This window comes from Nelumbo nucifera, chromosome 7 (genome assembly GCF_055504915.1).
Source record: "Nelumbo nucifera cultivar China Antique chromosome 7, China Antique-T2T, whole genome shotgun sequence".
In the NCBI taxonomy this organism is placed as follows: Eukaryota; Viridiplantae; Streptophyta; class Magnoliopsida; order Proteales; family Nelumbonaceae; genus Nelumbo; species Nelumbo nucifera.
The window spans coordinates 58978374-58991568 of NC_142655.1; the positions used below are offsets into that span (position 1 = coordinate 58978374).

Below are 13195 nucleotides of genomic sequence, written 5' to 3' on the forward strand. Positions count from 1 at the left end.
ATTGGTCCTGACTCCTGAGTACATGGCAACCACCTCGTTTGAAGAATCTCTAAATACACCCTCTATGCCTGGCAGCCCTGGATTTCCCAAGGAACTTCCATCAAAATTCACTTTTATTGTATTATTTGCTGGAGATTCCATTCCATGATCACCCTGTCTTTTGCACCACTTTAGCCCATTTCTTATCGTGTCATCTACTAAAAATATTTGAAAGATTTCCAGAACTTTTACCCAATGTGCAGCTTTAACCTTTATACTCTATTATCTCCACCTTAGACCTACTTTTCTCATTAAATGTTCTCCAATTCCTTTATTCCCATACAAATCCACACCATTGTTGCAAAAATTCCCTCCACCTAATTCTCCCTCTCTTCCTTGGATGCCTTAGGAAGCTTGGACTGAAGAGGCTCGCAACATCTTGAGGAGGAACCCACCTGCAACCAAAGAGAGTAAAAGTACTCTCAAACACAAAGCACAAAAGGACAACAGATTAGTAAATGGAGAATGGTCTCAACACTTGCTTTCCAAAGAATGCACACATGAAGAGACATTTATTAGGTCTTCTTAGAGAACATGTGTCAATTTGATAGAAAATTCTCCTATTTCCCATCTCTACAAACTCACCTTGACAAGTTTCACTTCTCCTGTTGAAACTTCCAAAGCTTCATGTAAGCCTTAAAGACCTTGTGAAAATAGGTGTACTGTCTATGCCCATATGGCTGCATGTCCCTAACTTTAGTGAACTTATGTTCCACTCTCTTGACCAGATCCTGGAATGTCTGGGTGATGTCAACAAAGTTGCCTAAGGTGGCACATTAGTACTCTAGGTAAGCCCCAGCAATGGTTATGTGCACAAGAATTATGTCGCAACCTTGACAGAGGAGTGGGAGTGATGCAGGTGGAGAAATTCTTAGATTTGTCTACAATGAAATTGATTTTGAACAGTGAATTATTCTTTCGTATTTATCTTTTGATTGTCTTCTATTTGCTTTTCATATCCTGGGTGTCGATGGTGGCTCAGAATTTAGAAGAACATGAGATTTGATGATTCAATTAATGGAACTTTGCAGCCCTGGCACCAAGATGAAAGTGTGTGTGTGTTTTAGAGAGAAACTGCTTCCTTGGTTTTTCTGTTTTTCTCATCTTTCTTTTCTTAGTCCTTTCTCTTTTATGGTTGGTTGAGTTAAGTGTGCCAAAGTCTAAAATCTGTTGATATCTTCTCAATATAGACAATATTAGATGAGAGGAAAACCTATTTTTAAATTTATAGAAAATCTAAGGTGAAACATTTACTGTTAACCCAAACAAGTTGATTTGCAATGTGGAAATGGCAAGGTGAGCCTTGGTTAAGAAAATAATGTGATAATATTATAGGGCATGTAGTGAACAATCATGGGTTTAAATTCAAGTGAAATTTTGTTAAACAAAACAAAGTTTCTAAAATTTTGGATAACTTATTTCCATTAAAATTTTGGAATTTTATTATTTTGTCCAAATTTTCTAATTTTTACATAAGATTTATAAGTTCTATAAAATAAATAATATAAATATAAGATTAGTATAAAATATAAAAAAAAATATTTATAAAGAACAAGTTTTAGTGAAAAAAGTTTCACCTAGGGGTTCTCATGGTTTGGTTAACCGATCCTTGGGCTAGTTTTTGAAACCGAACCGGTACTACCAGTCAACTGATTAACTGGTTGACTGGTTTCAATTTTTGACCATTGGTTTTTTATGTCTACAAAACAGTCCTCCAGTTTTTCAAAAATACCGAACTGAAACTGAACCGATCAGTTTGGTTAACCGGTTTTCTTGGTTCAGTTCAGTTTTTCAACTTTTTGAGCACCCCTAGTTTTTTTATCAATAGCTAAAATTCATTAAAAAATAGAAAAATGGAAGATACAAGAAAAGGAGGAGATAAACTCTCTTAACTCCCCCAGATAGATGCAAGAAAAAGATTACAATATAGCCCAAAAATCAGTGTTTCTTCCCAATTCCTTGTTTTGCTAAAGCATCAACCATACAGTTGGCATCCCTCGTAACCCAATTCATCTTGATTTCCATTCCTTGTGTATGTCTAAATTTACAATATGTGAACCCCTAGTTTCACCCAATATTTTTGATTCTTTATTTATTTCACATTTTGAATAAAAAATACAGAATACTCCCAAAAATAAATACTTTATAGAATCATGAGTAGGTAATGTTGTGACATGGGTGGTTTGTTTCAATCTTCAATAATAAAGATAAACTATTTGTCTTAAATGGGTAAAACAGTCTTTCTACAAAAATATGTTAGCGAATGCACTAATCTATATCTATATAATATTATCTGAATTGATAAAATGAAAGTACAATTAAATAAAATGGAATTATTTAAAATAGTTATATTAATTTAAAATTAATTAAATTACAATTTGAAGTTTATATTTAATTAATAAAAATTATCATGAACAGGTTAAGTCACCAAAAATAGTGTTTGAGACTTTGAGTTGGAGTTAGACTGTTTTGGCCCAATTGGAAATGTCATAGGGATCCATCTGTTTCAATTTTACTTAACAAAGCCTGTGCATTGCACGGGTCCCAACTAGTAATGAAAACCCAGTATTGAAACATATTTAGATTCCACGGAGAGTTTCTAATTTGTATGATGTTTATCTACACTGCATTTTTTTTTACTTTTCTTCTTAGGTTGTTCTGTGCAGAAATATCTTTGATTCTGAAATTCTTGGTTCCATATATATTAGTAACTGTTTTAATCAATGTAGGTAGTTGGATAATATACAAGATAATGGATGGAAAGATGCACAATCTAGAGGCCTATGAATTGATGTCAGCAAATGATGCTCCAGAGAGGGATCCAATGGATTGGTAAGATTCTTTAATTAAATGTATAACCATGTAATAACAAAGTAATCCACTAGATGTTAAACCAATGTTTTAAAGTCATACCTCAGGTGTGTCTAGACTGATAGGGCGAGGCCCATTTTGTGAGGTGTGCTTCACCTGAACCAAGGTGTGTCTGACCTGGATTAGTGATATGTATTGATGAAGTAACCTTGGATTTGGTGTTTACATATGTAATTTACTATATCATAGGTTGTATCTATGATTTAGAGTTTATACACTTTAGCCTATGTGGGCATTGAACCTTGTTGAGTTATTGTGCCGATGTTAAGTTATTAGGCCCAGCTTTGTTTTATTTTTATTTACTTTATTTAGTTAGTGTTAGCGTAGGGGAATTTCTGTCTTTATACTTGTTGAGGTTGCTGATCTGTATTATTATGTTAGGACTAGTGTCTCTTACTTAAATAAGGGCACTTGTGTCTTTTCCATTTCAATTAATAATATAAAAACATGTCTGGCCGAATGGTAGGGTTTGATTTTCCCTAATTCGAACCAGACTTTTCTCCTCCTTTTCTCTCTCTTTCTTTCCTTTTTCTTTCTCATTCTTCTTGATTGCTAACAGACAAACAGAATTCAAAGGCAGGCCGAATTATAACATGGTATCAGAGCTGAACTAGGCAAATCGAATCTGCCTAGATTTCTGTTCTCTGCGCACTCAATCTAGGGTTTTCCCTTGAATTCTCTGCCATCAATTGGAGATCAGGGAAAGGGCTGAAAAGGAGTGATCGCCCTCTTCCCTTGGAGCTTGTGTGGTCAGTTGCTGTGGTTTCTAAGCCCTCCCCTAATCAATGTAGGGCTGGTTCGTGTGGAGCAGTGGGTGTCTTGTGTGGACTGATTTTCTTCTTGTGTGGTTGTCCTTCAGGAGATGAGGTAAGGGATTTCTATGCATATTTTCTGTTATGAATCATATAGGAAGTATGTTGCAGATCGTATGGTGGGATTTCAGACTGTAGTGTGCTAGGGTTTATACTGTTTTTTGTGTGATTCGAAGGAGAAGTGGTGTTCATATAGTGGTGAGATTTCAGGTAGCCGTAGGGTAGGGTTTGTGGTGTAATGAGTGCAACTTTCAGCAATACTAAGTGCTGAAACCAGTGTGATCAGTGTGATCAAGTCGTGTGCAATGTGCAGAATTTAGTGATAAAAGAATTCAGCAAGTGTGCAGAATTTAGTGGTAACAGAATTCAGCAATGGGAGATAACAGTGATAGCAAATCAAATGTGATGATACCTACTGACTACCTGAATGTTCAAATGACCTCCATTAAACTGAATGGGGAGAATTATGTCCCTTGGGCTAAATCTGTAGAAGTTTTTCTGAAGGCAAAGAAGAAGGTGAAGCACATAAGAGAGGAGAAACCCTCCACTGATTCTCATGAATACGAAGATTGGGAACAAGAGGATGCATAGATTAGCACGTGGTTATGGAATAGTATGGAACCCAGGATTAGTGTAAACTTCATGTTTCTTGACACTGCCAAAGATGTGTGGGACCATGCTAAGAAATTGTATTCTAGTCAAGACAATACAACCAGGGTATATCAGCTGTATTAGGAATACTTTAATCTGCAACAGGGCAATCAGAGTCTTGAGGAGTACTATGCCAGTATGAGAAACATCCGTAATGAGTTGAATGTTTATCACACCCTCACTTCTGATGTCAAGATTCAGCAACAACAGAGAGAACAGTTTGATGTGACTCGTTTTTTGGTGGGGCTGAAATTTGAGTATGAATCAGTACGAGCCCAGATACTAGGTGGATAAACTCTTCCGTCTTTAGAGGAGGTGTTTGCTCGACTTCAGTGGACTTCTATTGGATCTACGAAGAACTCTAATGTCTCAAATAAATAAGCATTTGTAGTGTCGAGAGGCCGTGGTGTTAGAGGTGGGGCTCAAGGAGCCCAATCTGGCCGTGGTGGTAGCAATGGTCCGGTATATGGTCGGAGTGGTAGTGGTGGATCTACATATACCTGTGGTGGTGGTCGTACCTGGAGGCAGAGATTCAGGGGGAGCCCGTGGTAGAGGACGTGGCTCGGGTCCGCGGAGGTGTACTCATTGTGGTATGGATGGCCATACCATTAATTATTACTATGACTTGCATGGTCCACCCTCAACCTGGGCCAATCATGCCATGACTAGTGACACCAGTTCCAGTTTTAGACAGGAGAATCGTTCAGCTGATCAGATGCCTCCTACCTCTTCAGATGGTCCAGGGAAGGAGATGGTGAGTGTTCCCCGTGATGAGTATGAGAGGTTTGTTCAATCCACGTCTCAGCAGAACACAACTACTTTTGCACACTCAGGTATGGCTTGTTTGGCATCCACACCCAATCCCTGGATTATTGACTCTGGAGCCTCCGATCACATGACTGGAACTCCAGGTGTGTTTTCTTCCCTCTCTCATTGCTCAACATCACAATCTGTTACTTTTGCTAATAGTTCCACATCATCTATTTGTGGTGTCGGTAATGTTGACCTGGACCCTGTACCCCTGTCCTCAGTTTTGTATGTTTCTAAACTTCCGTTTAATCTTATGTATGTTAGTAAGCTGACCAAGTCACTTAATTGCTCCATTACATTTTACCCTTCTATCTGTGTTTTTCAGGATCTCAAGACGGGGATGAAGATTGGTGGAGGGCATGAAGCCAATGGACTGTATTATCTTGACGGTGGTGGAAGAACATCAATAGCTCTTTAGTCATCCATCTCTCCTCTCCAGTGGCATTGTCGATTTGGTCATCCTTCGCTAAAAGTTTTGAAATCTTTGGTTCCTTCATTGAGTCAACTTTCTGTTTTAGATTGTGAGTCGTGTCAGTTTGGGAAACACCATCATGTTCCCTTTAGTTCTAGGGTTGATAACCGTGTGTCGAGTCCTTTTTCTTTGATTCATTCAGATGTTTGAGGTCCTTATAAAGTGATGTCATACAATGGATATAGATATTTTGTTATTTTTGTTGATGACTTTTCAAGGATGACGTGCCTCTATTTAATGAAAGAAAGAAATGAATTGTTTACCATCTTCCAGAAATTTTATGTTGAGATTCGCAATCAATTTGGTGTTCACATTAAAATCTTTCGTTCTGATAATGGCTGTGAATATTTGTCTTCATCATTTCAGGAATACTTGGACCAACATGGCATTATACATCAGACCTCATGTACCTACACCCCACAACAAAATGGGGTGGTTGAGAGAAAGAATCGGCATCTCTTAGAAACAGCACGCTCCCTCATGCATCACATGAATGTTCCCAAACCCTTTTGGAGTGATGCGATGCTTACCTCTTGCTTCTTAATTAATCGGATGCCCATGTCTATCCTTGATGGTCTTTCCCCATTTAATGTCTTGTTTCCCACCGTGTTTACGTTTCCGCTTTCTCCTCGGGTATTTGGGTGTGTCTGCTTCGTCCATAATCTGGGCCTCGGGAATGACAAGTTAGATGCACGATCCCTTAATCTCACCGCTCCTTGGTGTGTGCTGATGTCACCTTCTTTGAGTCTACTCCGTTCTTCTTGGGGTCCGGTGATGCTTCTTCCTCCTTATCGCCTCCTTTGCTTCCACTTCCAGTTGCCGATCCTCTTCCCCTTGTTCCATCCGTGCCTATGTCCTTGCCTCCAGTGCCACCACCCGTTGAACGTCCACCTATTCGTCAAGTGTATACACATCGCCCACGTGTACCGGCTGCTCTTCCTCCGGCTTCATCACCATCGACAGATCCAGCTCCGGATCCGCCACTGGTTTCTGATCTTGATCTTCCCATTGCCTTGCGGAAAGGTAAACGCACTTGCACCCTTCATCCTATTTCTAATCATGTTTCACTTACTCACCTTTCTGCCTTCCATCGCCAGTTTATCTCTTTGTTATCCGCAGTGGTTGTCCCTAAGGATGTCCAGGAAGCCCTTGCCTCTCCACGGTGGTGCCGTGCTATGGAAGAAGAGTGCTCCGCTTTACATCATAATCATACTTGGGACTTCACCGCTCTTCCTCCTGGGAAGCAGGCTGTCGGTTGTAAGTGGGTTTATACCGTTAAGTATTTGCCTTATGGTAGTGTTGAGCGCCTGAAAGCACGATTGGTTGCCAAAAGGTACTCCCAAACCTATGGTATTGACTACACAGAGACCTCCCCGGTTGCTAAGATAGGGTCGGTTCGCGTTGTCATCTCTCTTGCAGCTATGTATGACTGGCCCCTATATCAACTTGATATCAAAAATGCCTTTTTGCATGGTGATTTGCTCGAGGAGGTCTACATGGAGCAACCACCAGGGTTTGTTGCTCAGGGGGAGGATGGTAAGGTATGCAGACTCAAGAAGGCTATATATGGGCTTAAACAATCTCCTCGAGCATGGTTTGGTAGGTTCAGTGAGGTGGTCAAGAAGTTTGGTATGAAACAGTGCCAAGTTGATCATTCCGTCTTCAGTCATGACTCTCCAGCAAGAAAAATACTACTGGTGGTGTATGTAGATGATATCGTTATTACCGGGAATGATAAATTGGGCATTGACAGGTTGAAGACCTTTCTACAGGAACACTTTCAGACAAAGGACCTTGGTAAATTGAAATATTTCTTGGGCATAGAGGTAGCAAGATCTAAGCATGGTATTAATTTGTGTCAGAGGAAATATGTGCTTGATTTGCTGGAAGAAACAGGTTTGTTAGGTGCTAAACCAACTGAGACACCTATGGAAACAAATACTAGGTTGAGCAGTGATATGGGTGAAGTGTTTGAAGACCCCGGCAGATATAGGCGACTTGTAGGTAAACTGAACTACCTAACCATTACTGGGCCAAACATTTCATTTGCAGTTAGTGTGGTGAGTCAGTTCATGCAGAAACCTTTGGTTCCTCATTGGAATGCGGTTCTAAGAATTGTGCGGTATTTGAAATGAGCTCCTGGTCGTGGTTTGATATACAAAAGTGGTGGAAAACTAGAAATAGAAGGGTACACTGATGCTGACTGGGCCGGTTCTATGTCTGATAGGCGGTCTACCACAGGCTATTGCACCTTTCTGGGGGGTAATCTAGTGACTTGGAAAAGTAAGAAGCAAACAGTCGTGGCAAGAAGCAATGCAGAGGCAAAATATAGGGCTATGGCACATACTGCTTGTGAATTAGTGTGGCTAAGGAACCTTCTACAGGAGATAGGGTACGACATTAGTACTCCAATGAAGCTCTATTGTGACAATCAGGCTGTAGTTCATATTTCTTCTAATCCGGTGTTTCAAGAAAGAACCAAGCACATTGAGGTTGACTGTCACTTTGTGAGAGAGAAGGTGCTAAATGGAGTGATAGACAGTGTATACGTTAATACGGGAAACCAGTGGGCAGACTTATTTACAAAAGGGTTGAGTCGGGGAAGAGTAGACTACATATGTAACAAGCTGAGAATATATGATATATACTCACCAGTTTGAGGGGGAGTGTTAGCGTAGGGGTATTTCTGTCTTTATACTTGTTGAGGTTGTTGATCTGTATTATTATGTTAGAACTAGTGTCTCTTACTTAAATAAGGGCACTTGTGTCTTTTCCATTATATTAATAGTATAAAAACATGTCTGGCCGAATGGTAGGGTTTGATTTTCCCTAATTCGAACCAGACTTTTCTCCTCTTCTTTCTCTCTTTCTTTCCTCTTTCTTTCTCATTCTTCTTGACTGCTAACAGACAAACAAAATTCAGAGGCAGGCTGAATTATAACAGTTAGGAAGTTATTGGGCCTTAGGCCCATCAGTTTATGTTAAGTTAAGTTATGCCTTTTCAGCTACTTACTAGTAGCCGACCTACTAACGGTATTCTTGTATTTGTACATTCTTTTTATAATGTATATAAATCAAAGGAAGGGGGCAGCCGACACTAATTCTTTTAGGCTACCTCTTATTCTCTTCTACTATTTCTTTCTAATTGAAACCTTTCAGCTCCTTTTTTTTTTCAGAAAGTTTATATTAAAAAACAACTATCAGCTTTTCTACTTGGTATCAGAGTAAACCGAAGACTACTTGAGCTGCTCCATCATGCAGCCCTAGATCGGCCAATCGTATCGTGAGGTGAGAGGCTGATCGAAGACCTCAGGTAAGCCTAGTTTTTGGAATTTTTAGTGGATTTGCTTTTCCTTGTAGCTGGTCTAGGGTTTTTCACCAAAATCAGGAAAAACTGGAGAAAGGGAGAGAGACGTTTTTGTAGGACTCTTCATTTTTGAGCTAGGAAGTGGCGCCCTAGTTTTTTTTTTTTGAGTTCCTTGAAGTTTTCTGAAGGGGGCGATTCAAGTCCCACCTGTTTTGGAAGCCTCTGGAGGGGTATACACAATTAAGTACAAATCTGATGGGTCGTTAGAAAGGTACAAAGCACGACTGGTAGCCAAGGGATATACACAGACTTATGGGGTAGATTATTAGGAAACTTTTGCCCCAGTAGCTAAAATGAATACAGTAAGGGTGTTGTTGTCTTTGGCTACTAACTATAATTGGGATTTGCAACAGTTTGATGTAAAGAATGCATTTCTCCATGGTGATCTAGAAGAGGAGATATATATGGACATTCCACTGGGTTTTGGAGAAGGCATTAAGGGGAACAAAGTTTGTAGGTTGAAGAAAGCACTATACGGCCTCAAACAATCTCCGAGAGCATGGTTTGGAAGGTTTACAAAGGTGATGCTTAGTAAAGGTTACAAGCAAAGTCAAGGTGACCACACATTGCTTATCAAACACACAGCCTCAGGGGGGGTTATTGCACTATTAGTCTATGTGGACGATATAATCGTTTCTGGGAATGATAAAAAGGAGAATGAAGCATTGAAAAACTGCCTTTCCAGAGAATTTGAGATAAAAGACTTGGGGAGACTAAAGTATTTTCTTGGAATTGAAGTTGTACATTCTAAACAAGGCATCTTTATCTCTCAACAAAAGTATGTTGTTGATCTTTTGAGAGAAACAGGAAATATGGCATGTAAACCAGCTTCCACGCCTATAGATCCCAATCATAAACTTGGAGAAGCCAGCGAGAATGCAAGTGTAGACAAGGAGATGTTCCAAAGACTGGTTGGAAAACTCATTTATCTTGCACATACACGGCCAGATATTGCATACACTGTAAGTGTAATAAGTCAGTTTATGCAAAATCCTAAAGAAGTTCATCTGCAGGCTGTTCATCGAATTCTGCACTATTTGAAAGCCAATCCAGGGAAAGGAATTTTATTAAGAAGAAATGGGGGACTAGCTCTTGAATCATATACAGATGCCGATTATGTAGGATCTCTAGTAGATAGACGGTCCACTTCTAGTTACTGTACCTTCTTGGGAGGAAACTTAGTAACTTGGAGGAGTAAGAAGCAAAATGTAGTGGCTCGGTTAAGTGCAGAGGTAGAGTTCAGGGCTATGGCACAAGGAGTGTGTGAATTACTCTGGTTGAAGATAATTTTAGAAAACTTGAAGATTCCATGAGAAGAGCCTATGAATCTATATTGTGACAACAAGTCAACCATCAATATTGCTCACAATCCTGTTCAACATGACAGGACGAAGTACATCGAAATTGACCGACGCTTTATAAAAGAGAATCTGGACAGCAGGTTGATTTGCACTCCCTATGTATCTACGAAAGGACAACTGGCCGATGTACTTACTAAAGGGCTCAATAGTACAGACTTTAGAAGAATTATAGCCAAGCTGGGAATGGAGGATCTCTATTCACCAGCTTGAGGGGGAGTGTTGGAAAACGTGGGATTACTGGTGTAGATGTATATTTGGTAGTTAGCATTTATATTTGGTAATTGTGTAAAAATATAATTATGTGAATATGTATTCCTAGGATCGTGGAAAAATATAATCCCTTAAATATGGGGATTAAAAGGGTTAGTCCCTTAATTATAGGGATTGATTCCCTTAATTATAGGGATTGACTTAGAAAGTTTTTTTTCTATTTATTGCAGCAGCTTACTGTATAAATATGCTGATTGGCAATGGAATGAAGCAGATCAGTTTTCTACCATTTCAAACAGGAACCTTCTACAGGAGATGGGATACACTGTTGATTCTCCAATGAAGCTCTACTGTGACAATTAGGCTACAGTTCACATTTCCTCTAATCCGGTGTTTCATGAGAGAACCAAACACATAGAGGTTGACTGTCACTTTGTTAGAGAGAAGGTGCTGAGTGGAGTGATAGACATTGCATATGTCAACACAAGGAACCAATGGGCAGATTTGTTTACTAAAGGGTTGAGCCGGGGGGAGAGTGGACTACATATGTAACAAGCTAGGATTATATGATATATACTCTCCAGCTTGAGGGGGAGTGTTAGTGTCGAGTATGTAGGGGTAATTCTATCTTTGTGCTTGTGTGAAGGTGCTGATGTGTAAGTTTATGTTAGATTTAGTCCCTAACTTAAGCAGGGGCATATGTGACTTTTCCACATTATTTTAGTAATATAAAATACATATGGCCAAATGGGAGAGTAAATTTTTTCTCTCATTCGAACCAGAATCTTTTCTCCTTTTTTTCTCTTATGCTCTTCTCCTTTCTCTCTTTTTCTCTTTCTCTCCTTCTCTCTTTTCTCTCCCTTCCTTGACTGTTATCAGTCTAACAGGTAGACCGAACACTAACAGTTTGAAACAATCACTCACAGGTTTAGAAATGCCTTGGTTGCATTTGGCTATACTCAGACTCAATCTGATCATACTTTGTTTGTGAAGCGGAGGGGGTCCCTGGTGTTAGTTCTGATAGTATATGTGGATAATATTGTAGTTACAGGAAATGATCTAAGAGAGATTGATAGCTTGAAGAAGAATCTACACAGAGAGTTTGAAATTAAGGATCTTGGGGAGCTGAGGTATTTCTTGGGCATTGAGGTGGCAAGATCAAAGCATGGAATCTTCATCTCACAGAGGAAGTATGTTCTAGATCTTTTACAAGAGATAGGGAAACTTGGGACAAAGGCAACTAATACACCTATTGATTAGAACCACAGGATAAATGCTTCAGAAGGTAAACTGGTGAAGGATGTTGAGAGATATCAGAGACTAGTGGGGCGATTGTTATATTTATGTATGACAAGACCAGACATCTCTTATGCAGTGAGTATGGTGAGTCAATACATGCATGCCCCACGAGTTCAGCATTGAGAGGCCATTGACAGGATACTTGCTTATCTGAAGGGACACACAGGTAGAGGCATACTGTTTGCTGACCATGGACAGTTGAAGCTAGAGGCTTACACTGATGCTGATTGGGCAGGATGCCTAGATGACAGGAGATCTACATCAGGAGTTTGCACTCTTGTTGGAGGTAATCTAGTTTCATGGAAAAGTATGAAACAGACAGTCGTGGAAAGGTCAAGTGCAGAAGCTGAATACAGAGTCATGGCACATGGAGTTTCAGAGCTCCTCTGGATCTGTTCCTTGTTAGGAGAAATTGGGATTGAGGCAGAAGAACCTATGATGCTATACTATGATAGTCAAGCAGCAATTAACATTGCACTCAACCCGGTTCAGCATGATAGGACGAAGCACATTGAAGTGGACAGACATTTTATAAGAGAAAGGGTGACTTCAGGGGAAGTTTTCTTACCATATGTTGCATTTGATTTGCAGCTTGCTGATGTTGTTACAAAGGGTGTTGCAAGAAACAAGCTGGAGCATGATTTATGTAAGTTGGGAATGTGTGACATTTATTCCCAACTTGAGGGGGAGTGTTGAGTTATCGGGCTGATGTTAAGTTATTTGGCCCAGCTTTGTTTTATTTTTATTTACTTTATTTAGTTAAGAAGTTATTGGGCCTTAGGCCCATCAGTTTATGTTAAGTTATGTCTTTTCAACTAGTTACTAGTAGCCGACCTACTAAGGGTATTCTTGTATTTGTACACTCTTTTTATAAAGTATATAAATCAAAGGAAGGGGGCGGCCAGCACTAATTCTTTTTGGCTACCTCTCATTCTCTTCTACTTCTTCTCTTTCTTTCTAGCTGAAACCTTTCAGCACCACCTTCTTTTCTTCAGAAAGTTTATATTAAAAAACAACTATCAGCTTTTCTACTAACCTACAAAACTATAACTTTCATTTTAATTGAGCTAACAAATTTTATTTCTTTAAATGCTTAGATTTTCATATTGTGCCCATGCCTCAGGCTTAGATTTGCTTATTGTTCTCAGAGATGATGTCTCACTTTGTTCACACTTATGCTTTGTCTTGTGCCCATGCCTCAGGCTCTAGGAATCCTCTTCACCTTAGTTGCACTTTTCTTTTAGAACACTATGTTGAACTTCCTTTATAGATTATACTCCATTTTGCTAGTAAATAGTGCATC

At 39.5% G+C, this 13195-nt stretch overlaps 1 protein-coding gene across 2 annotated transcripts in view; it reads left to right on the plus strand.

The window, feature by feature from the left end:
* PNG1 (peptide-N-glycanase 1) overlaps nucleotides 1-13195 on the plus strand; it is a 61456-nt gene that overhangs the window by 45921 nt on the left and 2340 nt on the right. For both annotated transcript variants that reach the window (XM_019198189.2, XM_010262472.3), the window contains exon 15: nucleotides 2769-2871. In XM_019198189.2, coding sequence (XP_019053734.1) covers nucleotides 2769-2871 — 103 coding nt within the window. The remainder of the gene's footprint in view (nucleotides 1-2768; nucleotides 2872-13195) is intronic.